This window comes from Calonectris borealis, chromosome 15, assembly GCF_964195595.1.
Source record: "Calonectris borealis chromosome 15, bCalBor7.hap1.2, whole genome shotgun sequence".
NCBI classification, from domain to species: domain Eukaryota; kingdom Metazoa; phylum Chordata; class Aves; order Procellariiformes; family Procellariidae; genus Calonectris; species Calonectris borealis.
Window position 1 is genome coordinate 9,362,270 of NC_134326.1, and position 27,977 is coordinate 9,390,246.

The window sequence follows — 27,977 nt, forward strand, 5'->3', positions numbered from 1 at the left end:
TGGCAATTTTTGGTCCCAACTGATACCATTACTAAAAGGAGCAGCCAGAAGCTAAACAAGAGTGGTGTAGAGTAACTAACAAAAACTTATGATTCTTAAAATTATGTGTAGAAACCAACATCATTTTACAAATAACTATTACTATATAATAACACTGAATCACTAATAAATTTTCCTGTTCATCAATGACTCTGTACCATTCTAATCATATTACTTTTTCCACATTATGCTTCTACATGCTGCACAGAACTTGTGTCACTGCATTGGTTTAGGAACATTGGACCAGCAAACATGAGTGAGAAGGCACCAGTAGCACTTGAGTAATAATTCAATAACGCAATGGACAGGATATGCTAGTGGAACACACAGCTGCTTCCACAAGCTGCAGCACACTTAATGAGAATCATTTTTCCATGATTTCCACGATTTCCTTCATGGGCAGGTGAGAAGGCTCTTTAGAGGATTTTGGAAGAAAGCTATGATTTTGGTTAAAAGAATCTCACAGATTTTTTGAGAGTTCTGTTCAGTCCTACTCTTGGATATATTTGGGACTTGGGTTTGTTTTTTTGCACACAAGTGATAGGGTATGCAGTTAACGACAGCTGGAAGGAAGAACTGCCCTATCTTTTCTTTAAAGGAATGCTCCAAAGGACAGAAAAGGCTTCCAATGCTTAAAAATGTCATTTTATTAAAACACAGACTAATGTACTAGAACAAGATGAGTCTTCAAATAGAGGAAGTTCTGATCAACTATGGCAGATCATATAGAGTAGTTTGAAAGAAATCTTTCCATGCGTATTAGGAGTTTGCAAGGTAGTTTCTTTGACACAGTTTTGCTTTCCACTGTACAGATTTTGGATAGATTTGTAATTTGAGCTAATATGTGTCCCCACGTAGCATTCTCTCAGGGAAACCACCTGTTTTGGTGGTTTGGACCTGTCTGTCCAAATGCTCCATGGGACCTAGAGGGGAGCAGAACAAATAGACCGTCACACTCCCTATTGCTCACTCACCTTTGTAACAAAGTCTAACTTAGGATGTTTCTACAGTAAATTTAAAAATAAACAAATTATTCTGACAAATCAAACTTAGAGGTGTACTTGATATTCTTTGTAGTTTGTTTTAATACAGATCTTTTCTTTTTTTTTTCTTTTTTTCCCTGTGGCATTTTTGCAAAATAATCTGTAGAAATAAAGGGAGAAAAACACTTTTATAACTAAATGACCGTTTCTTAAGCTGCTCTTGCAGTATCATTTTGTTAAGTGTTTTTATTCTTTAGACTTAATATTCCTTCTATATCCCAAGTGTTTGAGCTGAAGAACAAATGTTTTGTTTTGATTCAAACCTTATATAACATTTAGTAAACTACCTTCTCTCATCCCTGTATAGCCTGTACCTGTGATTCTCTGATATTGAGACTCTCCCAGGGGCCATCCAGGGTGTGCTCAGCTAGTGTATATTCCAAAAGAGCCGCTAAAGACTCCTAAGAAACTGGCAAAGCTACTGGAACCTGGAAGGGCAGCCAAAAAACCCTCATGAAGTCTTACTTGGGGTTTGAAGGTCACACTGTTTCGGTGTGACCATTATCTTTGCTTTCCAGAAATATTCGAGGAACTTCAGCATCTGTAGACAGCATCCTCAGGTGCTTGACACCAGCAGAGTGCTGCTATATGGGGAGGGTACAGCTTTGGTGAGATTTATGCCACACCTAGATGTTGCCAGGGTTTGCAGATTGTGCGAATATGGGTACTCTCTGGGCTATTACAATTCGGTGTAGAGAGACCGGGCCTTAACAAGAGCTGGCATCAGCTCTCCTGAAAACAAGCAAAGTAAAGGCAAGCTTGAAGTTAGCAATAGGTCTGTCATCTCTTTTTAGCTTCCTAGTATTGCGTCCATTAACTTTACAACTTCACCTGCAGTTTCTTTAAAAGTGATAGTTTTCAGATTACAGTAATTATTCAGAGTTGAAATGGAATCACAAATTTGGGTGAAGCTGTGAGGATGGTGATTTATGGGACAGAAGCAGTGTATATGCAAGAAAGATTCAGAGCTGCTAGATCAGCAGGAAAGCTATCAAATTCAGGTGAATGTTCAGTGAGGGCAAAGGAATTGGAAAAAGCAAAAGGAAAATGCCTTTTTCTACAAGAAATCTCACTGTGGCAGCAGGTTAAAGAGCACTGATATAAGTAGAACAGAAGGAGACGTAGAAAAATCTGTGAAATCTGTATAGGTTTGTGAGATTGTACAATTGCTGAAATTGTCGGTCTAGTCTTTCACTTCTAGTCTTAAGGGAAACACTGAAATGAATTCTGAGAATTTATGAATATGCATACTTTTGTCAATACAAACATGCAGACATTTGGTTTTTTTTTAATAAAGGCATGGTAAATTTACATGTGGGTTTTTTTCTTCTTTAATACAGCAAAGTATCCAGCTATGCTAAATCCTCTCTAGCAGGTCTATCTGACTTTCAAGCAGTTTATAGCCTCACCTACTATTTTAATAGACATCTTGTAAATATATTAGCTGGATAGATGTCTCTATGTGTTTCTGCCTCATTTTAGGAATGAAATGAGAAGTCTTGGTTTGGAGCTTTTTTGGGGGGAGGGTTTGTTTTTTTTTTTTTTTTCTTCCTGTGGGTAAATCAAGGTTAGGCTTCTCACGGCAAAATGACGGAGTCTATAGTTAGGCTTATAGCATATGCCTGAAAATTCTAAAGAGAGTGATGGCTGATTAAAACTCATCAGATATAGATTTCAATATGCCAGTATCAAAAAGCATGTGTCTGGTGGAAAGATCAATATTTCTAATGTTTTTCATACTGGTTGAATTAAAGCTATATTAATCTTTTCCCATTTCTTATTTTCCTTTTCTCATTTTGATAATCAATATGAATTTTATGTGAGTCCAAATGAGAAAATCTTATCCAGTCTTATCACACTGTGCTTTTCTTTTCCCTACAAGAGAGGCAACCTTTTTTTATATGTTTGTCTGAACTAATTCAACATTCTGGAATGAATTATTCAAGTGGGTTTACTGACTTGTAAGCAAAGCTTTTAGTTCATGTCTGTTATTCAAGATCTTTTAAAGGTCATGAACTTTCTTTTACATATTCAACAGATGTTGCTCATTGTAAATCTTGACTTTAAAAAGAAAACACAATAATGTGTAAGTAGGAAGTCTAAATCTTTTCATCTACAGGATCCTTCTAAATAAGGAGGAAAAGTGCATTGGCTTTTAATTTTTATAAATGGAACAATAGATCTCTCATGGGTATAACAAACTGATTTACCTGTGAAGCTTTTCATAAGATTTAATTAAATTCTCTTTGCAAAGCAAGTGAAATTTTGTTTGAAAGACAACACTTGCATTTTAAAATGTCACTTTTTCTCCTGGGCTGTAATTAAGTTTCATTTAGATGGCTCCTATATATTTTTACTTTTCTTCTTGTGTTCATACTTATTATTGGATTCTGCCTTGGATCCCTTAGCTTAAAATAACAGGCTTTATTCTTCCAGCTGCAGAAGCCTATTGAACAGGCTTTATTTTTCACTAAGTCCTTATCTTGGACCTAGCGATTCATTTCCAAATAACATTAACTTTCTGCCACAACATCACCAAAATCTGGTTCTTCATCCATGTAGATGAATCCTGAATGCTAAACATGCTCTATTCAGTTCAGAGAACTGCAACCTTCATTATTCTGGCTTTGACAATTATTATATTTTCTATGGATCATATTCCTCTTCTTAGCTTGTTGCTTTGGGCTGCCTCTTTAGTCCATTAACAAAATAATTCTTACATAATTCAGCAAATTCTTTTGTTTGCTTCCCTAATTCAGTTCTTAGCTGCAGGCTGGATAGAGCAGATCAGCTCAATATTGACTTCAGCCTCTGTGTCATAGTCATGCCTTAGTTTCATTCATCAACTACCAGCTTCTCCCACAAAGACTTTCTTACTTAGTCCTCCCATTCCTCTGTAGCATGAGAAACACTTCAGCAAACCTGAAAAAACCCTTGCTTATCCTCTTTCAAATCCCAGTTTACAGGTCATCTCTACCACGATCCTATAAAACCCAGATTTTGTGGCAAAGCAAATAATCTAAAACTATATTTTCCCAATTCTTTTTTTTTGTTCCATGTAAAGTAATGTTATCTACTAAAATTTGTGCAGTTAACAAAGCTTTCTTTTTCCATTTCTCACATTATTCATTTACTTGAGTATTTTATATTCTTTTTCCTTTTCCTACCCGTGTTTTTAAACTGAAGGGCTTTGGGGGCACAGGAGGAAGGAGGTCCAAATATTTGGACCTCCAATATATGCCAATATTTGCTGCTATAGCTGTGTCATTGAAACTGATACACATAGTTTATTTGACCAGTCCATTCATGTTAGCTAGATTTATGTGACTGTGAAAAAAATGAGGTAGAAATGAGTGGATTAAAAAGAAGACCACTTGCCTTTTTTTTTTCTCTTCTTCTCCTTTTTTTTTATGTATGTGTATATAATCTGTGCTGGGAACTGCACCTTTAGGAGCTTTAGCGTTTTGTGTTGTACAGAGGTTAAAATTATTCAATACTGGCTAGTTAAAATACATTGTTTTGTGGTTGCCTAACATTGAAAATAGGAGAACTATTGTTAAGTCACGTTATCCCTCTGAATACCAGCTGTTTATTTACAAACTGGGGTTTGTAAATGTTATAAATGTATAAAGATTTATAAATGCTTTGAGGGTGTTCTCTTTTGATATGTGTATACGACATAATCCCTGCGACAACAATGCCTTGTCTCAGTCAGGACATCTACGTACTCTTGGAATATAAATAGCAAGTAGATAATTGTGCCACTAGTGTATTCTTGACAAAACTCTTAATGACCGTCTGTACATCCTCAGACATATCCCAGAGCAGTAATAGCTATCTGTGATGTGATGAGCTTGAAAACATTTTAGCAAGTCTGTTGCATCAGGAGTGAGTTTCTTCCCTAGAATGCAACTGGGAGAGTTAATATGTATAATGTATACATTAATATAATATTTTATATAATATGTATGTGTGAATATGTCTATATAGATAGGTTTCTGAGCAGTTTTCTTCTGGATAGTAACCCTTATCATACCCAAATGCTATTTCGCTTGCTATTTTGTTTGCTGTGGTGGCAGTCTAGCTTTACAATACAAAGGTCATCTTTTGATTCTGTGCTGAGTAGCTAATATAATCTCTATTCAGAGGAACGCTATACTTTTTGTTTAGTTAGCACTAGATTGTGCTTTGGTGTCATTTTCTCACTGGGAATTACATGTTTCTCCATGAACTGTCCTTTTGAATCTTATCCATTTTTCCCAGGAGGAAATAACAAATCACCTAAATAAGTGTGGCAGGAGCCGAGGTGTTGCATAATGACTGATTAAGGGCTTATTTCCTTTACTTTGTGTAGTGATATATGGTGAGAAAGGTTCACTCAACTTCTTAACTGCAGGTGTGGCATGCTCTTCCATTTTGTGTGGTTTGCATTATTGAGATGGGGGTATTTCAATCTTTAACTAAACTCCTCCCTTGCTGGATCTGATCCTTTGTTCCTCATTATTGTAGGCTTTCTATAGGCACATGTAATCTAATGGCTGAACTAGAGTAAAGTACTTAGTGTCACTGAATCCTTAAATTCACAGACCTTGACAAAAAAAAAATCTAAATATGTTAACTGAAATGCACTTGGACTGAGGGAATTAAAGGGCTGGTTTGGGCTGAGATTCATAATGATCTGTATAAAACCTATTTGGTAGCAGGGAAAAGATCCAGGTAAAAATTGAAACCTTAAATGTAGGTTTACACATCAGCCACTCTTATTAACTGCAAGGAACTAATGGAAAGCTGTTAAGTCATTGACCACTGCAAAAAAAACCCCTTAGTGATCTGTCTGGCACCAGCTGAAACACATTTCTGTGTGAAAGATGATTGACACTCATTCAGGGAGTGGAGACACTCTCTACTTAAAGTAGATAAACGAAGGTTATCTCTCTTCATTAAGATACTTCCAATTCAGGGATTTTTTTTTTTTTTTAAAAGAATAAGGTAATCTTCAAAATGGTTTTAAAGATTTAGTCTCCATCCTTGAAAGTTATGTGGGTGAGCCATTTGACTACAAAATGAGACAATGCAGAGGGTTATGAGGATTATAATCACTTATATTTAGGCAATGATTAATCAAACTAGTCAAGCAGTCTAGTTCTTGAAGCATGCTTTTAACAAACTAATCACAAGGAAACTGGAATTGAGTGCAGCAGTTTTATTGAAAAAGTCCACAGGTGTGTGCAATTCCTTTATTAAAATGTTTTCAAATACATTGGACAAGGAGCAATTGATGATCAAGAATTATTCCTGTTTTATACATTTTTATTTCCAAAACTATACAAACATTGGAAATCTTTCCTTTTCCTCCATTTTAGCTATTAATAATGCTGTAATGATAAATTATATATCTCCCTTTTCAATCTGCAAACCCATTTTCCTGGAGGTGACATTTTATATCTTTGACAATTAAAAAAAAGGTCAGTCATATTTACATGTGCTTAAGGTTGCATAATTGAGCATCATACAGGTTCTGAAAACTAGTGGATAAATGGTTTTCAAGATTCACCCAGGTGGGTTGAAGGTTTTAAATACACATAAACTGCATACATGTGATTTAGTAGCCAAGACACCCTTTGTTCCCTTTTATTTTCAAGGCTATCTATAAACTGTGTGCTAGCCATGGTAAAGGTTTTTTTTAGTAAAGGTACTCACCGAGTGAAAAGCAGCACTGACCACAACTATTGCTGATCAAGGACATGAATGGGCAGAGAATTATATGTGTATATATAATACAAAATCTGATGTTTCAAAATGAACTTGAAACTCTTATGTAAAAATAATGTCTAGAATAAAAGCTGTTTCTTGGACTGGATTAAAGAATTAAAAAAACCCCACAAACACTTGTGTAAGGAAAAAGTAGAGCTCAATGTGGAAAAAGAACAATAGAAGCACATGGATTAAATCCTAAAGCTGATCTTGCAATGTATAATTACTGGAAATTCAGTTGAAATATAGCGACATTATAAATGGTAAATGAAGGCTACAACTGCAGCAGACACGTACAGTATACTTTATGAGCTATTATATTGGCCATACAGATTTGTCTACATGTTATTTATTTGAATCCTTAAGGCTTCTCTAATGTCTTACATGAAAGTGCTGTCTGCTTGGATCTTCCATGCATGAGGGAAAGGGGTAATTTTTCAAGGAAAAAAAAAATTTGTCCACATTTCAATTACAATAGCACATCCAGAGACACAAAATAAAAGACAAAACTTTATGGTACCTTTGTTTCATTTATTTTGGCCCCCAAAAGATGCATGCACTAGACTTTATGTACTACAAGGTATTGAAATATTTACAGCATTGTACATGTGCTCTTAAAGGGATGGCAAAGGGAAAGGTCTATCTTTATCTTGGTGGGAGTAGAAGTTACTTTTCTAGCTTAATAATACCTACTCAAAGTGAGAGATGACTCTTCCAAAAAGAAAAGCCCACAGAGAATAAAGCTATAGCATAATTATAGCCAATGTTAACAAACTGTACAGCACTTTACCTGGGAATTCTCCTCCCTCTCACTCCTGTTTGAAATAGCAGTCCCAGCTATTAAGTGCTGTTGCCATGCTCCCCTTGCCCTGTCTGCTTTGTTTCTCTCTATTCCAGCAGGTATAGCTGTATATTGCCTGTTTATATAATTTTTATTTCAAATTATTTCAGCATGTTGAACGGACATTTAATTCACAATAACCTGATGGCAATTTTTGGACAAATGATATGCTTGGTATTGACTGGGTTATGGCACTAAAGAATTCAGACCACTATAAAGCGTGTCATAAATACTTCAAGTGGACTTAGGAAACCATCTCTTTAAGAAATTCAATGAGTAAGGCTCATATCACTGATTTCCTTCTGCTTTTAAAGGTAAAGATATGATACCCAATACACCAGGTTAAACAAACAAAAGGCAGTTGGGAAGAAGATGCGGGCATAGGAGTCCATTTTGGCAATGCGGATATGTATTCTTCCATGCCTCCATGCTCCCGTTCGACAATCCTCAAAGCAGCAAAAAAAACTGGCACAGTCCTTGCCATCAAGACACTCATACCCATATTCTTCATCCCTTTCTTGGAGGTGTGTAGCATTGTTCATTTGAATAGTTGCTGATCGAGGCCGGATGTCAATTGTAGGTGCCTAAGGTGGAGTGGCAAAAAAAGAAAAAGATGGCAGGAGGGAGAGACTCTGTTATTATCACCAGACCAACAGGGAGATAGAGACTAATGGTCAACACGTGAGTGATGGTTCTGCATGGGGTACATGGGAAATTGCTGAGGAGTTCTAATATTACCTTCTACTTATTAAAATCAATTGCATCATACACTTTAACTTTACAGGAAAGCAGCACAAATCAATATAAAGTTAACAGCTGTGGACAATTAGCTTTAAAGCCAAACTAAGTAAACATTAGAGGTTAAAGGAAACATTCAGGAATGTAATTGATGGTATTTTGAATTTCTTTTGTGTTTTATATTTTACATAGCTGCTGGATATCTGAAGGCAATTTGTGTATTGCACATGGAAAGAACTGAAATAATCAATTGGAAATGCAGGATTTAATATAGGGCTGGTTTGTGTTGAGACAGGAGCAAATATATATACAGGAAAAAAGGTAGAAACTGGGTGTTTTGAATAAGATTAGGAGAATCTCTATAAGACTGTCCAATTTTTTGAATATATGCAGTTCACCATCTACTAATGTTCACCAACTAGAAGGTTCAACATGTTCCAAATTTTATATAGTAGCTGTACATATATATACACATATATATTTGGAATGAATTGAGCAAATTAAGTATTTAAAACACATTTTAGCACTTGGCGAACACTAGGATGACAGGCATTGAAATTTCCTGCTGATAGTTATTAGCATAAAATAACAACAATTCCATTCCATAAGTATGTAAATTTCTTGGCTTTTATTTTATGTGGTTTCATTTTTTCCCTGGTTTTTTTTTGACAAAATCTTTGCATTTCTGAATGAAGATAAAGTTTAGATGTGGAACATAACTAGATATATTTGCTAATTTGCTAAGAGTGTGTTGATCCAGTGACAGCATTAAAAATATATCTGCATTTTAAACCCTTTCAAAACTCTGACTTTTTTGCATAAGGAACAGCATTTGAGTAGCTGATGATGACATTGAATTTTGTTCAGGTCAACATCAGAACAGATTTGGTTTTATAATTTGGAGTGAAATCACAAAGGTTAAAAAGGTGGGGTAAGAGTTGAGTTCTAAAAGGGTGTATTGCAGGTTTCTGGTGTAGCTGGTGCTATTGGATCCCATGGCAAATTGAGAAAGAGAGGAGCAGAAATGTTTTGACATTAAACTCTCTTAATTCATGCGATCCAATAATGTTGGTCACTTTTGAACTTAGGTAAGTTCAGAACCATAGTGAATCAGTATTTGGGCTGCTGAATCAACTCTACAAATTGTTTAGAAATACGTAACCATTCTACTTAATTAGGAAGTTAACCTTGTGTAGAATGCTTAGATGTCTCATTAAAAAAAAAACAACAAAACACTACTTTCATATAAGCTCTAATAGTTAAATTCAGCAGTCGCATGCAGTGAATTTCCATTCCAAAAAACATTATACCTTGAAGGAAAACATCCGAAGAAGCTTTCATTTTGTAGACAGAAAAGAGAATCAGAGGGTTTTGTTTTAAATTAAAGAAAGGAAGGAAAGAAAGAAAGAGACAAAAATAATGTAAATTAAAAATATGTTTCTAAAATATAGTAAGTCAAAAGGAACTAAATTTATAGAAAGGTTGGGATAATAGCAATTTAAACAAGTATCTGTAATATAAAACCCCCACATTTTTGACTCATCACTGTCTTGTAACTACACCTGGGCCAAAGACATAAAATATCAAACTCCATTTAGATCTTTTCATATTCCCAGGGGATTCCAATCTTTTATGTTGAACTGTTTTGAAAGAGACCATTCACAGTTTATAAAAACACTTTTTAGAAAAAATTCTTTTTACCTGCAGACTGGGTACTGAACACTCTACTTTTAAGTTTTTTAGACTCTGTGATTAGGTTCCAGGCAATCATTTATAGTTCTGTTTGTCCCCAAATGCTCACAGATAAGTAATGTAAAGAACAAGTAATCTGCCCTTATATGGACATCTTCAAGTGAGACAACTAAATTTGAGGTAGTTAATCTTTGCTCCTTTAATTGACTGTGAAAGACACACATGGACACAGACAACCTTTTATTTCAGCCTAAGACAGGCCAGGACTCATCACCCTCTGGAAGTGCCTCTTTCTTTCTTTTGACTGAAAGAGAGGCCTATGATCAAATCCAACTTTAACATACCTAAATTTAGGTGAGAATTCTTCCTCTATAGTCTTATATAGTCTTATAGATGTTTTTCTGGCTGTTTATCCACTACAGAGTACATTTTTTTTTTTTAGAGTCTATCTCTCTACAGCTTTTAAAGTTGAAATTATAGCAATAATGCTTAATAAAAGGTTCTTTAATTACTATTTTTCTATATTCTTTTTGTGCTGTATGTTACAACTAAAAGAGAATATCTTCAAAAGTCCTTGAAGATTTTAGCAGAGCAAATCCAAGTGACTTCATTGTTTCCTAGATGCCTGAAATGGATTTGAAAGTACTCTCTATTAATGTAAAACACTTGTTCTTCACATTTTCACAGGCATATTTGGGTTTTTTTGCAGACAATGCGGCTACTTTTCCCTCTAGAATTTTACCCTAGAGATTCTAGACAACAGACTTTTCAGCTCAGTTGCAAAAGGCAAGGAGAAATCTGTCCTGGACAAAATAAACAACCACCTTTTTCCCTATGTGGGCAAAACCCCAAACCTCTATTGAGGGTATTTCCAGGATTTTTTTTATCGTGGCTATTATATACATTTTTTTATTATTGTGTAGCATGCATCCATAAGTAACATTGTAAACTTCTAGCCAAATCTCTTTCTAAGGGAAAGAAGTAGATAAAGGAGGTAAGAAATACAAGAAAAAGAAGATAAGGAAACAATGAAAAGGAAACAGATGCTTAAGGAGAAATTAGAAAAAGCACAGTCCATAGTTTGAATATAAAAGTTTAACTGTAGTCCTGATAATAAGAAAAACAGAGTCATGTCAATAATACATACATAAGTTAATGGCAGAGACTATTGCTAAAGTTAAGACAGAAAAAACTGACAGTTCTTCTATAAAGGTCACAGCAAGAGCTGGATCTGTAACATAAATAATGGTTTGGTGATAGTTGTGATTTGCAGAACGCTTTGGTTAAGGATCCTTATTCTAAGAAATTAGTTTCTCTGTCATCCAGACAATCTTAAGATATGAGCTTTTCATTCTCAAGGTGAATGTTTGCATTCCTATTAATACAAAGGAAGAGTATATATGTAATAGCAAAGTCTGAAAAAAAAGTAAGGCATAAAGAGGGATTTAAATGCTCTTTCAGAAAACCTAATTGAATTTTAGACCCCTCTGGTAAAAAGATACATACTGGATTTTTCTTCTTTTTGTCTTTATCCTTGCTGGGCTTTCTGTTGCTGACGAAGTAGTGCAAAGTTCCATATTCCACCAGCGCAGAGAAAACAAAAATAAAGCAGACTGACACAAAAAGATCCATTGCTGTCACATAGGAGACTTTGGGAAGAGATTTACGTGCAATTGTACTTAGGGTGGTCATTGTCAGGACAGTTGTAATACCTGGTAGATAGATAGAAAACAACAGAAATATTATTACTTCAAGTAACAAACTAATTTTGCCAGTTATCTCTCTCTGACTGGTTTTGAAGTATGCCTGGAGTTCAAACATATAGCAAAGATATTAAACAGCACATCCCAGCAGTGAAATGTGGATTCAATGAGAACTTTGAGGATTAACACGGGATATGAAACATTTTTGCATGGTTACTGCAAGTGCTGCTCTGCAGAATACTTTGGTTAGATGTACTGATTCTAAGAAATTTAATTTAGATTTTTAGTTTTGTAGTTTACTTCTATGGGGTCTTTATTTATTTTTAATTGAGAAATTTAATTTTAGAGTTTGTGTGCTCAAGCCCATAAACAAAGCTAGAGAGAAGAGAACTTGTGTCAGAGTGAGAAAATCATGGTGGAGAATAAAAATTGCTTTACTTCATTCTTCAAAGTAACCTCAAGACCAATCTCAAACTTTTTGTGCTGTTGGGATAAGTTTTGCTTATTTTTAGTTGCAGGGTAACGATACGAATGTCAGTAAGAGACATACTTGCAGCCATTATCTGAGGTAGAAATTAATGAAAATTCTTAAGAAAGCATGTAATCCAGCAGGAACTTCAGGACAAAATGTGTGTAGATTTGTATGTGTGCTACATAAAGAAAAAAACCTGTTTCCTTTCTCTTGCCTAAAAGCATTCTAGTTTTATGCAAAAGATGCTAGCCCCACACAAATTATCTGCTGCTCGTTATTTAAGTGATTTCTTGCATATAAAGCCAGAAGGGAGAGTATCTCAGGGCTTCTTATAATTCCAATACTGTGAGGTCAGATTTTTCTCTGTGCCAAAGCAGCATCTCTTCTGGCCTTCATAAGTGTCTGTAGTCTATAGCTGAGAAGTACTATGACATACCTCACCAACCCTTCTCCTTTCAGAACGTTATTCCCGGTGAAGAACATTAATGTGAAGAACATTAAAAATGCATCAGAACAGTTTAAATCCATCACATTTTATATGGCAAATTTCATACCACTGATTTTACCTCCTCAGTGGTACAAATAGACTAATTCTCAACAGACGGACTGGTCTGTTTTGTATACCTAAGTAAAATTTAAAATAACAGCTGAATGCCTTTATGAATTTTATACTACTTTAAAGCAGATTTTATAACTTCTTTTTAGAGTGGACATGAAAAGGGCAATAAAACGCTTAAAACTTTCTGTCATGGGAGCCACTGGTCCTCTATTCCTGTGTTTCTTTCAAGAGAGCTCTGGAATGAAAACGCTATCCTTCATTTTGCACTCCAGTGCTCTGTGCTGTAGTTCTGTGAAGAAATGAAAATGCAGAAGGAAAAGCTAAAATGATTCTCACTTCTGTGGATTTAATGCAGAAGTTGAAAATGGTTTAACTTTCTCTAGTTGAATGTTTCTACTTTGCTAATTCTTACAGCTGCAGGTGCTTTGCACAAGCAAGGTTAATTTGGTCTCTCTTTTAGTTTATTTGTGGAACAGTTCCTAAATGTGTAGAAATTGCTAATTCTGGTTAATTGCATGTCACATTTTCATGTATAGGATTTTAGACACCACCAAATTCAGTTGATTTTGTGGCCTGAAGGCTACATTTGATTATTGGTTCCTAAAGTAGAAGTCAGGGTACTACATTCTCCCTTTCTTACCACTACGGCACGCAGACAGCCAGAAGGATTGATCCCTTCTTGGTATTTATTTCATTTGCATTGCTAGTCACTGTGATATGGAAGTAGAGCAAATAAAACTAATGCGTCCCTGCCTCTAATCCAGCAATGTTCCTCATCCTCTTGATGTTTATAAAAAATACTGCTGTCATGAGAAAAGATGCAAAAGTTTTTACTGTAGGCAGTCTACAACACTCAGAGTTAGGATCTGACATAGTAAAAAGGAAGAGATGCGAATATGGTCTAGGCTGTGTTATTCCTTGGAAATGACTACATCCCTCTAAACGAGGAGAGCTCGTGTGAAATCATCTCTCCTCTTACATTTACAAACTGGTGATCTGCAGAGGTGTCAATTAAACATCATAACGCATGAATAAAAGCAGGAGGAAAAAACAACTCACCCAGTGATGTTCTGGCTGGAACTGCGTCTTTATTAATCCAGAAAGAGACCCAGGACAACACGACAATAAGTGTGCAGGGAATGTAGGTCTGAATAGTGAAATAACCCATTCTCCTGCTCAGGTTAAAGTAAACAGACATGACGACATAGTCTCCTGTAAAATAAAAGCATACTGAGATAGAATAAAAACCCAACATAGAATTTCTATATAATAGCTAGGATTTTCCTATTCTATGTCCAGGGTATATATGTTAAACTGATTCACCAGATACACTGGCAGAAAATACATGCATACTACTTCTTCAAATGCTGATAGAGCTCAAGAACTTGTCGATTTTGCACGCTGTGAAAGTAAACAGTCTTGCAAGTTCACTTAGGTAACTTGTACTTTAAGATTTCAAGGGTAACCTCCCTTGTATAGCACAGCCATCTTCTTACTACCCAAGTCATTCCTCATAACTTGCAAATGCCTGATACAGTCCTGTTAGAGCAACTGAGTGAGTGGTGGTGGTCCAGCAAACCTCCAGTCACCATGCTGTCCCTGTTAGCATACTCTCAGCTCTGCTCTCAAATAATGCATGCTTTCAGATGTACTTTCTAAATTTTTCATGTTCTCAGCTATTCTTCAGGGCTAGGTTGTGTCAATAATTAATTTTTTATTTGCCTGCAGATCTTCTGTTGTATTATCTCCTCTAAAAGGATTTGAATCCACATCTCCTAAGTGCCCAAAAAAGCCAGGCTATATGTTACTTTGGTGTGCATAACACATCATTCCCATTCAATAGTTTTGTGATTCTTTTTCCAGGTTTTTTTCCCTCTCAAACTATTAAGTAAATTCCATCTGGATTCAGGAATACACAAAGCGTCGGTTTTTGATGTATTTTTTCTAAACTAAAAAAAAACTAGTTCTCATCTTTACTTCAGATTACAGCACTCCTGGGAAATCTTGATTGCAAAAGAACTACAGAACCCCAGGCTACAAAAGACTTCATTGCAATTCAGTGAAATGGAGTCCAGAGAAGTCTCAAACTGAAACAGAATAGGATTTGCAAATTTAGAGTGAGATAGTTTTCCAGCGTTATCAAAAAGACTCTGTAGCTAATGTGTATTCTGCTTAGATCAGAACTTTTAGTTAACATTGAGTTCTCTGTTTTCAGGCATAATTAAAATTTTAATTTTCCCCAGAATAATCTGTTTGAACCTGGACACAGAAGAAACTTCAGAGATAATTTTTCAGTTGGTGCTTCTTTGTTATATTTTTTTTTCAATGTGAATGTCCATATCAAGGGATTAACTGGTCTTAATTTAATTATATTATGTTATAATTAAACCAAAAACTTAAAAAACAAATTATATATGTGTAGTTTACAGGGAGATATGGCTGAATATAAGCAACCAATTTTAATAACTACAGTCTGATTATCCCTTAATTCACAGATAAGTTTGCATTATATGTGTATGTCCTTCATATACCGAAAGCAAACCAAAACCAAAAACCCACCACTGATCAGGAACACTGTAAAACTGAAACCATAAAATTACAGTATGACTTATTCTTCATCTCTCTGGCTCATATATTAACTTCCTGAGAAGTGATTATTTTGTCAATTTTGGGAATTAACCAATTCATTCACCTTCATATATACTATTAATAGCATTGGTATTTCAAAATTGGCTTTTTTTTCCTGCTATACTATGGTAGAGATTACTTTAAGCAGTAGATGTATTACTTCCATGCAAGCAGTTTTAAGGAAAAGACTGTTTTCATGCTCAGTGTTATTATATTACTTCAATGAGGCAAAAAATTACCAGAAGAAAGAGGTGAAATATAAACCCCAATATAGATGAGGACATAAAAAGGTATAAAAGATTAGCTCAGAATTGAAATTAAAAAATCGGTTGTTTTCTTTCTGAAGCTGCAACTGCTATAGACTTTTTTGGAGTAGCTGAACAGATGTATCAGATCCTAGGTAACTATTTTCTCCATATTTTTTGTCCTGTACTTGGACAGGTCTTTTTGCCCAACTGTTTTGGTAGTTCTAGCACTCTTGTCTTCTAGGATCTTTTATTCAAAAGAACAGAAAATATCGGAAACTACTACGCAAGCCAGCACTTTCTTACAGATATTAGAGTCAAATCCAAAACTCAGCACCTGTGCTGAGAAAACAAACAGGTAAATCCAGATGACCTAGACCAAGGCATACTGCATTGTCCTTGTTCAATAACAGCATATGCAAACCAAGCCAAATGGTTGTGTGGATAACATACGAATATATGTATATGTGTGTATAGAGAGAGTAGCCTCGGTCCTTCCATTTTATAGACCGTTTCCACATACGTTGTTTTATCGTGTTTTTTCTAGAAAGCTTGGTGGTGATCATCTGGTCTCCGTGGAGACTTGTCTGGATTTTCCCTTAACATAAAGAGTGTTTTTTATACAGTAAGCTATTACAATCATATTTTTACAATATTTTATGCATTATTTTAAACTAAAAATATTTTTTTTTCAAATATAATGCATAAGAGCTTTTAAAATGTTAACTAACTTGTAAAGGCCTTGGTTTATTCAGCAGCAATGAAACTTTACTTTGAATTCTCTGTCATCTCAAAGATGACACTTCAGAGGACGATCCATGCATAAAGCAACAGCAGTGTCCTGTCACAGAGCATTTGCTACACAAACTGCAGACACTCCAGGTGGAAGTGTTTTATATCTAATTGAACACAATTCTCTCTGCTTTTTTTTTTTAATACTGAATTTCTTAATCAATTATATTTAGAAATAGTATATCTCTGCTAACATGTTCCAAAAATTTAGAAAGTGATGTAGTTGTTCTAGATTTTGTTCAACCCTCACAAATGTTATTGCACCTTCCTTTATGCAAAGACTTTCTTTCCTAATGGATATATGTGTAAAAAAATGCAAAACACTCCAGAATGTTATCCATAGGAAACACTATATCAGCTCCTGATATTTATAGACAAAGTGCACAGAATTATTCCGGTAGACCTTATTTCTCATGCCTTGTAGAATTGGAAACATTTTACTGAAAGTTCGAGGAAATAAGAGACCATATATACTTTATACGGGCTTTAAGGTTTCTACTAACAGAGAAGTTAAATCAGAAGAAGTAAAAACTTCAGTGTCAACTATAACTTGCCAGGCAGTGTGGAGTTGACCAGTCTGAAGAATCATTCAAGAATGCATAAATTCTTTTAAATTACATGTTGCTTTCTAATCTGAAAGCCTGCTGGTACTGCAGACACTGTTGCGTTCTAGAGTAAATTCCATTATTTCAGAGAATTTCACTAAATTCAGGAATAATGTAATACCAGAGAGAAGTGTTTTGTTTATTTCTTACCTTGCTTGGTTGGGATTTTGGGAAGTGGGATGTACTGATGATTTTTTTCAAGTTAAGAGTGAGAATAACAAATATAAGTTAGGAAATGCCAAGACAAAGCAAGTCAATAATTCTGTAATGTATTGAATATCTCTTCCACTCTTGAAGTAATATGAACAATTGTAAATAAAGCATTAAGGAAAATAGGACTAAGTGGTGGGATGCTCCAGAGAAGCATCTTGCTGGTATTGCCTAGCTTATGGAAGTGATGTTGGAATGATGTAACAGCAGGCCTTCTGAGATTTTGAATAAGAAAAGTACTCTAAGCATGCAAATTAATGCAAGACCAAGGATGTGCAATTTAGGACCTAGTATCTGTTGTCATAACACATATATCCAAAACATAAAATGCATTAAGTCCTCTGTGGAACATGGACTTGACAGTACTTTGCTTTAATCACACCTTTCATGATGGAATCTTGCCCCAGCCCTGTTTTTATCCACATTTGTTTTTTCTGACTCTATTCATGGACTTCTCTGCTCTTCAGCTGGGACCAGCTTAAATACTTTCTGTTATTTTCATATTATCTCTGTGCCTGAGGTAATTTTTCACTCCTGGTATGATGCCTGCATGAAGCTGTCAAATGAAGACATTATTTTAGTAAAAAATGACCAGACTTGATCCTTAGCACAGTGTCATTCATTAGCCCTCACTTGGCAAATTGATAATCTTTTCATTATTACTTCATCCTCTTTCCTTGAGCTCTGGCTCTTGTTTATCCAGTATTGTCTACTGCAGCAAGAAAGCTTCTCAGACTGCTGTTTGGAGGGCTAATATACTTTTGGATTTTTCTAGAAATCAATAATAATGTAACCTGATAGTATCTTTGTAAGACAACATTCTTAAGTACTTAACATTTGGGACCCTGATTAGAAGATTTTGGATTACTTAGCCTTTCACCAGAGACCTTACAGTCCTGCCACCCATTCTAAGGTATATAAAACTATTACCTATGTCTAGAAAATAATACCTAGATAATTTTCAATTTTTAAAGAAATACAAAATTTCCCTGGAAAAAATAATCTTATTACATTGAAGAGCATAAGTCATCCTTAATATATTTAGACCTCATCTCTCTCTCTCTCTCTCTCTCTCTCTCTCTCTCTGTACGAATATATGTATTTCTCCTGTTCCTCTGTGTTCATCTATGGTTGTATATATATAGATAGATAGACATAGTCTTCTTCGTAGTCGTATCTGAAGATACGATAACCAGTTAATCAGTTTCTTCAGTGACTTCTATTTCAACCAGAATGCAGTCCCTTGGGAAAAGCTATCTAGGTCATGTTTATCCTCACGTATACATGCTCATATCATGTTTTCTACTAAATGCATATTCCTGCCAATTATGTTTGGAAGGCCACGAGATGCCTCATATTGCTACTCTGAGTGGGAAGCTGAAGATTTCTCTTGGTGGCAATAATCCCTGCTGCACACAGAGAAAGTGCATGGGCCTTAAGTCACTTATAGAGAAGGAGATATTTTGAAAAGGAGATGCATACCATCAGTATCCAGTGTTCATGACCTTAGTAAGCCCTTACAAAAGATATTATTTCTAACAGTCCTGTGCCATCCTAATTCACACAGACTCAAAGCAGTCTATGCAAACTTTGGAAATTGGGAAGCTCCTCCTACCATACACTTGTGTGATACAGTAATTTGAATACCAGGTTTCAGGCTCTGTTAGACAGTAGGGAAAGTGGATTCCTGATTTGAGGAACCATCTGTGCGTACGTCCTAGCCTAAGTCCCAAAGGTTCAATAGGAGGTATTAGTCCTGCCAGGAAGCATAGCCAGGGGGAATGTACACTGCACTTAACTGATTTAATCAGCACAGTGGGTGTGATCCTTCATTGCTTTCTGGTTGTGGAATCATTTATACCTGTGCGAAGTGAATGGGAAATCATACCCATTAGTACTCTCTTTATGCATGTTTAAGTGACTGTGCAGAGTGTAAGGTACTGGGGAAACAAGCCTCTAATTTGTACTCAGAAGTGATTTGGAAGCTAGTACAAATGCTAGAGAAAAGAACAGCTTTCTAACATCACAGGAAATTGGTGTCTTAATTATAGTTCAGGTAGCAACACTTATAGCTGAGATTGTCTCACACTTACTATTATAAGATTCTTTTTTCTGGTGTTTAAAACACTGCTAGATTTAAATTATTGAAAGAACTGCAGAAAAGCTTCAAAAATTATATGTTGGCCACCTGGTGAAGTTATTTGTATATGTCATTTCAGTTCATTCTCTTAGATAGTTTTGAAGTGGAGAAAATTCAGTGTTTCATTTCTGTTAAATATATGGAGTTTTGAACAGGGAAATTCAGCTAGGTGAAGGGCTAGCCTTTTCATATGTTGATATTTCTATGAAAATCTTTTGTGGCTAAGTTAAAAGTTTTGGAAAACAACCAATGTCTGCATAGACATATGTCCATAGACATAAGAAGTTTTTTGAAAGTTTATAAGATGACTTTATTCTGACTAGCCCTGTGCTATCTCTCTTTCTTACAAAGCTATGCACCACTCTGAAGGGCACAGCAAAAACAGATGGATGGTAGAGGTGGCTCTGTTCTTCTCAAACTTTATTTGTTTCATCATACAGTCCACTACCTAAAATCTCCAGAATTTCTCTGTGTGCTGAAAGTATGAGCTCCTCACCTCATGGTGATTCTGTGGTGTCAGGGAGCTTCATTGTGGAGCTCTTCTCCCCCAGGAACTGGATGTGTTCTGAACGGGATTTTCCTTGAGTATTTGGTTACCTTAAATATTTTTGCCGGTGTTTAATAGTATGAAAATCAATATGTGTTTTAGTAATTCTGGTAATGTTTATAACTTAACACTTTTTATGCCTGAAATGTAAAAATCTGTGGAGAAAATAAATTATATAGGAGAATATTGATGATGAATCAATAACTGGCAGAAAAATGCTACCAAGTATCTTTATTATATCTTTCTAAAACTTGAAGTTTTCCTCTACTAGATGGATTTGTGAAACTGCCAAGAAAAAAAAAAAGACAGGAGAAGAGTAATGTATGAGTCAAACTCTCCCAAAATTTCAGGCCATCATTTGTTCTTTATGATCATAAGACTAGCAACTAGGATTAACGTATATCACTGTTTATGTGGTAACTAATAGGCACATTTTTTTAGTGTGGCCAATAACAGCCACATGGTTCATACAGACCCAGATATGTACCAGTTGTTCAGATTTCCAATGGGTTTTTCTCTTCTAATTTTACACAGAAACCATACAGAAAAGAGCAAGAACTTTTAAAAGATTTGTTTAGAGAACCACATGAAAATATAGGTAGAAATTGAACTTTTTCTCAAAATTAACTCATATAAACAAGTACATGAATAAATGACGTGTTTATATATGGGAAACTCTATCCAGTTCATCTCTCTGGATGGAGTATACATAGGAAAAAAGCAAATTAAAAAAATCTTGCCACAGGAGGGCACTGTCACCTCAGAATATAAATGAGAAGCAATTGCAAGTCTGCCAGTGGAAAACCGAATCTTAAAAATTTCTAATTATTCTCCCCATTGAGTGTTTATACAAACTCTCAAATGGCATAACTGACTTCTATGGCTCTGTTAATAGAGGAGCACTTGTAAGAACTAAACTGACTCTCGTATGATAGAAATATTGCCAAAGTAACATCACCTTTGTGCTACAAGTAATGAGTATAAACTGCATAAATTGTTAATGAAGAACAACTGTGGCAGCAGAATTTGTCTTCTTTTCATCATAAATAACTAATAGGTACATTCTTGTTCTCTCTCTCTTTTACTGTTAACCTGGCCAACAGTCTCATTTTCTGTTAGGCAGAGATCACAGCTAGCACTGTTGTTTGGTTTTTTTAAAAGAATGAACACGTAAATTGTAGTTTAATGGAAAAGATGTGTTTTCTTGGTTTTAGTCATGGCACATGGAAATACCATTAAAATAGTAACATATGATTTCTATAAATACCTCCTTTAAGGTAGGAGCTTTGTTGTAAGTTCATTGTTGTTAGTACTCAGAGTAAACTCTCACTCTGAATTAATCATCTTTCAAAAAAAAAAAAAAGACACTCATGATGAATTTGAAAAAAAAGCTTTTAAAAATGTCTAAAATATTTAGAACTGAAAGGCTTTAATCATTGACCAGTTTGTTTCATGATGTACCCACACATGAAACAAGATGATCCCAGACCCAAAGGGTTTATTGGCTAAGTCCACAATATTCAGATTTCTAGAACATGCGAAAAACATCTGTTATTTTTCTAGAGCTGACATTATTGCATCTTGCTGTGTATTAATTCAGTGCCTTACATTTCTGGGCTGGAGCTACGTACCCAAATCCTACCGAATCCAGATGAACTTCTAATTCTCTCTAGCTCTTAAAATGCCAACCTACTGGACCAGTATTGACTATAAAAATAATAGCAAATGGGACGAAAAGGATCCTAAATGCATCCTTCTTCCTTAAAAAAGAGTCAGGCTTGGTGCCATTTTTATACAGATATTCTGTAATAATAAATAATAACTAGCTGGTAAGCTTGTGGGGCATTGCCTGTAAAACAACCGATTTCCTTCACATTGTGTGCCCTTCTTCCACTTCCGGCACACTGGAGGGCAGCAGGATTACCCAGAAACTGCTAAAGTGGAGAAATAAAATTAAAAAAAAACCCGGAATGGTAAAATATGGACAAAGCCTTTTCTCTTTCATGTCAAAACAGGTGATGGTACCAGAACTTTGGTGTATGCTCTGCTCAGCAGTGGCTGGATGCAAATTACTGCCCCCAGGAAAGGCAGGAAAAGGGAGAATGGGAGACCGGAGTCAGCCCTCTCTCTCCCAAAACAGGCCAGTGTCAGACTGCGGACTACATTGTACAGTGCAGGTCTAATCTAGATGAAAAATCATGTAAATAGTTTAAGATTGGTGTATTTGTCCTGAAGTATCTTCATTTGGTTTTTGTCCCCATCTCTTTTCTTGCCTTGACAGGGTCTGTATTTGGAATTCTGCTGGCATTTACTGTTTGGTGAGGGTATTGAGTCAGCCTGAAAATGCAGTTCAGTGAGAAGTCTTGCACTGTTAGGGTGGCATGAGGAAAACATAGTATTTTTTCTGAACACGCAATTTTCTATGATGATTCAGATATAACCTATTCAAATTATTCTCTTGTATAAAACCTAAAGTGACCTATTTTTGATGTTTTTTTTTCTTCTTCCAACAGATCAGAAAGTTCTTAAGTCTGTCTAGTTCAGTACTAATGAAACAATACTTCTAAAATTGGTCATTTATCACATGAAAAGATGATTTAACTCCTCCAGTGCAATATGTTTTTACATACATCACAGGAAAATAATTTCAGCTGAAGTATTTGATCAGTGGGCACATGAGTGAATTTTCATGAAGAATGGACAGGAATTTGATCACAGTGCTGATCATAAGCTGATATTTATGAGATTTATCGGTGTCCACAGCCAGAAATGAAAAGTCTGGGGAAAAGGCAAAAATCAGAAGAAACACTGTCCCCTAGGTATCCATGAGACCTTCTCATTATCTCATCCTTTGCCAAATGCCCTTTTCATTGTTTCTGTCCTTCACAGTTTTCTGTTCTTTCATTGACTCATTTTTAGACTGCATAAGAATCATACAGTTTCAAAAAATAATTAAGCCTCTTCCTTTTCAAAAATGCTCAACAATCTCTTTCCCTCTGAGGTTTAGCAGCAAAATACCACTATTGTGTCATAGGGAAGTCATGATGTGAAATAAAATAATGTGAATGTTTAGCCTTTAGGGCAAAGAAAGAAAGAAAATGTGCCACGGCATTGTAGATATTTGCTTCCAACAGACTTGAAGCACTTGGAAGCGGTGCCGTGCTCTACCTGACTTGGCACTCGCTCTGTCTGGGCGTTACATAAAGAATGGGGCGATTCATGGTCATTGCTGATACAGCACAGCAACTGTACTAAGTGATTTCACCCCAATTCTAAATATCCATTTCTAAACTGTGATTATAGATTGATTATGTAATGAGGTAAAACAATATTAAGACTTTGACAAACCTTGCACTATAGTCCATTTATATAAGATTATCTCTGGGATTCAGAGAGCTGCAAGCCTGGTTTTCAATTTACATTCCAAAGGATGAATCCTAACTACATTGCACAGCAGGGCGGAGGGCAGGCGATGGGAGGAGATTTTCTCTTTTTTTTCTGTTTTTAAAGACGAATGTGTATGTCTGTGTGTGAATGTGTCTGACATCAAACACCTTGATTTCCTGCGGGAGCAGGGAGAAGAGAACTGGAATTAGTTTATGTTTGTGTGAAATGACAACCCCAGCTGATGAAACTCCTGCAAAATGAGATGAATCATTACAGCCATCCAGGCAAATGAAATTTCTTTATATATGACATGACTTTCTGCCCAGCAGTTCTGGATTTTGTTTGGTCCTTGGCCACTCATTCCACTTGAAGTGCTGTTTTCTCAGTTCATTTGACAGAATGTGTTCCACTTCTCATTAGTTTCTAATTATAGGAGGAAAGAATCTAATGACACTAGACAGTAATTAAAATCTATTACTGTTGTTCCCACCTTCTCTTTGAATTCACAGAGACAAGATTCACCCTAAGAATTTTTTGTTGCTGAAAAATATCAGTATGTGGAAGTATATTGAGGTGATTGAAGGTAAACTTAGGTGTGTTTGTTTCTAAGGTTCCATCTGTGAATACTAGATGTTTGAAAGGAAAATGAACGTTACTGACCCCTATATATTTACATATGATTTTTTCCTAGTTTGGGACATAATTACAAACAACTGGTCTTTTTTGTTTGTTTTTGAAGCTAAGCTACTACACTGGCATTAGCAAACACAGGAGGATTTTTAGTATGCAGGATTAGTGTTCAGGGGCAGCAGCACAATGTAATAGGTTGCAACTGCTGTGAGTGAACCATTATGCTCCCGTGTGTAAATAATCTGCAAGTTATAGAACCTTCTGCTCCATTTCCCACTCCCCTCCTGCCTAGGAAGCATCAGCCCAGGATTAAAGCTCAGCGCCTCATCTCTGAATGGTTAGGAATGGTTAGGTTTCTAAATAACCTGTTTGACTTACTGTGATAGAAAATTGGAACAAAGGGATGAGAAAATCTGAGGATGACAGAAATCTCAAGTAACATGAGAAAGTAGAGCACCACAATTTCCAGGCAACGTAACTAGTTGGGGTGCTGTTCTTGCTGTGCCTGACACAGTCAGGCATCCTGGGTCCTTGGCTCTTTTGGATGCCTGGTTGTTTTCTGAATACGTAAGGAAAAGCTGTTTGCTTCAAAAAAATTACGCACCTATAGCTAAGGGCTCCATGCATGTTTAAAACATTGACTTGATTAATTTTGAATATTTGACCTATTATCATTATAATAATAAAGGTTTTGAGATACGGTGCAATCACCAATGTGAGCAAATAAAAAATATATTTTATTATATTTCACTCATTTCAAGGTATCCAGGTGGTATACCCACTTCCTGGCAACATCCAACCCTGCCTGCTTTTATATACAGAGAGAATTGGAAATAACTGGTTTGTTTCCATACTTCAAAGCATGAAGTACGCCACATCCCTGGTACTTTAGATCAAGCACACTATCAGGATTATGAAATGGGATGAAATACGAATTGTCAAAGCTACGTAAATTTTATCATGTTGAAATTTTCAGCAGTTTGCATCAAGGAAAAGAGCACAAAATGGTGGCTGTTTCTGTTTTACAGGGGTGGTAAAGCACAACATTTATACTGTATCATGGGTCTACATATTTGGACTTTCTAGACAACCGTGCAAAGGATTTGTGTGAAAAGGGAATGTGGGCAACTCCAGGGGTAATAAGATAAATGTAAGATGTAAAAATGTTAAAGGTGGCACTTTGAGGCCCAGGTTAAAAACTGCTAACATTAAGTACCTGAAATAAGCAAACGGTCAACCAAAAGGGACAGACAACTCCCAAAGGGAGTCAGATCTTAGGTGGACCAATTCCCTTCATGGTGTGATCTCAGCTAATCTGACATTAGACGTCAGGGCTCTGTTTGTGGTCAACGGATGAGTCTGTGGACAGAACTGCTCCCATACTGGCTGAACAAGAGACCCACATGCCATCTATGTACTCTACTATAGGCTTCCTAAAATTTCAGAAGTGGTTGAAAATTAGATACAGGCCTATTTGGTGAACGCCACTATAGAAAAAAAGAAAGTATTTAGTATTTTTGGTCTAAATAACAAGAGACTTACAGACATGTTAAAAATTCTCTTGAAATTAGTACTGTTTAACGAGCTTTGTACATGTTCTGGTTCCTGAAATGACTGCACGGGACTAATGCAGTTCATAAAACACTACTACTCAGATTTGCTTTTACATCTTTATAAATTGTCTTGCACGGCAAAGGTCATTCTGTAATTCCTCTCATTCTGAGAGAAGAGGAATTTGAGGAATACAGCACATTTAATCTTTGATCTTGATGTTTCCAGTTATTTTCAGAGCCAGGAGACAGTATTACATAACCCGAGGCTGCAATAAAACTTGATGTTGTCTTCTACTTCCTCTCCAAAGGAGAGAAGGCATGACTGCATGGAGGCAATATTCTGCAGGAGAGCTACGGATTTCACAGATTTATTCTGCCTGAACCCACCAGCAGAAGAAATATTTATACAAGAAAGTACCACTCCAACACCAACATCTCGCTTCCACTGAATGCACAGGGAGATTACTGGAAAGGCAGTACCATAAACAAAGAGCCTGAGGGATGCTGGGAGGAATACAACATGCTTTATTGCTCGACTTCCAGCACTTTTTTTTTTTTTTTAGGACTTCAATTTAATTTATTTTTGACTTCTTTAAATATTTTAGATGATTTCATCAGTGAATATTTAGTTTTAAATCCCCAGGAAACCAATCTAAGTAACCAAGAAAAGACTAAAACTCACCCGGGTATGAGATCTTGGAAGGCAAAACATCAAGGAGCAAAAGTAGTACAGATCAAACCCAAATATCTTCAGAGCTCAGTGTGATCAGCTACAATATGTCATGGGCTTCAGAGAGCTAGGGCAGCTCAGTAAGATGACTTTGAGCACCAGAACCCAACAAAGATACGTAGTAAAAAGTAAATTGGCTTGTTGGAAAACAACATAGCCCAAAAATACCTCAAAGAAGCAGTGTGGATTATTGATTAGGACACTGAAGCAGCAGGCAAGATATCTCAGGTCTAGTCCCAGCTCTCTCACTGAACAGCTGTAGAGCTGTAGGACAGCTATTTCTCTTCTCTCAACCCATCTTTCCTCCCATGGAGATTCTTTGGAACATGTGCATACTATGTGCTTCAACAACATCTGTCAGCTTTTGCTCTAAATTTACATGGAAATATTTAATGGGAGTGGTTGAAAAAGAAAAAAATAATATTTTATGTAATTACATAATACTTAGGATTTATATTTATGTTTATTATATAATAATTTTCCTTTGGCATCTCACACAAAAGAAAACTCAAAAATTTTGATTATTATTATTCTATTTCTGGTGATACTAAAAAGTACCAATGTAGGCATCGTCATGAAAAGAAGCAAAATGAAATAAACTCACAAATATTCCTATTTAAAATCAGAGCCCATAATCAGTGCTATAAGGATTGGTCTGAAACTTTCTGCATTTTCCAAACATTTTTTTCTTAAAATACAAGGTAAAAACCAAACTTCATTCAGTTTTGTCATGTTCATGTCTTGTCATGTTTCTGGGTTGCCAGAAAAATGCAGGCTGTATGCTTCAAAAAAGTTTTTTGTACAATATGGAAACAAGGTGACACGTATAGATGATAAGAAAATTCAGAAAACAGAATTTTGGAAAAGAATAAAAAACCTCGTGCACTGGTGTTTACAAAAAAATAAGAATATTAAAGGTGACACATGCATGAGAGTTAGATTATTTCATTATCATCTAGGCTTAGATCCCTGCACCTTCCACTGAAGAACTTGTCGATATTCAGAATCTGGCTAACCACTAAATGATATCGGTTCTTGAATGATTATGATAATTCTGAACTTCCTGATACTCCTGATTCTTGCAGCCTACCCCTATGTAGTTGAAGGGTAACCAAATGATTAATTTAGTAGTTAATTAAAATGTAAGTAGATGCATAAACCAGGTAGTGATTATGCCATTAAGAGAGAGAGTCTGCAATTTTCTGCTTCTTTTATCAATGACAGACACAGCTTGCAGAAATACATAAGTGCATTTTAAACTTCTGTTATTTGTCTCTGTTGAATATTGACTTAAAATGAAATTACATAGCAAAAGATAATTCTGTTACTTAAAAATTCATGGTTTTATCATAAAGGCTTTCAGTGTTGAAAAGCTTGCAGAATTCTGCAGGGAGTCCTCCCAATCAGCTTTCCACTTCTACTTGTTGACATATTAAGTTCTTCAGAAACCTGTTGTTTACCCAGATACACAGGTAGGAAGAGAGGATGTTCACACACCTTATTAAACTGAGTTCTAATGCTAACTTCTTGTTTAAGATTTATTAGTACTTGTGTAGGAATTCCAGTGCATATCTTCGTGTTCATCTGCATTAGCAGACGAACGTGTAAATTGGTTACACCAGGAGGAGTTGCTGTTTGAATGAGCCTTGGACATGTCTGTGTATGTACA

At 35.7% G+C, this 27,977-nt stretch overlaps 1 protein-coding gene across 2 annotated transcripts in view; it reads right to left on the bottom strand.

Annotated features, from left to right (window-relative positions):
• Positions 1-5,642: 5,642 nt before the first annotated feature.
• The window catches only part of GABRG2 (gamma-aminobutyric acid type A receptor subunit gamma2), a 72,727-nt gene continuing 50,392 nt past the window's right edge, over positions 5,643-27,977 (bottom strand). Inside the window, exons 7-10 of one of the 2 annotated variants that reach the window (XM_075164126.1) lie at positions 13,901-14,053; positions 11,614-11,819; positions 9,726-9,749; positions 5,643-8,261 (exon numbers count right to left, since the gene is read on the bottom strand). In XM_075164126.1, coding sequence (XP_075020227.1) covers positions 7,986-8,261; positions 9,726-9,749; positions 11,614-11,819; positions 13,901-14,053 — 659 coding nt within the window. In that variant the 3' untranslated portion in view covers positions 5,643-7,985. The remainder of the gene's footprint in view (positions 8,262-9,725; positions 9,750-11,613; positions 11,820-13,900; positions 14,054-27,977) is intronic. The other variant, XM_075164127.1, reaches the window with a different exon arrangement.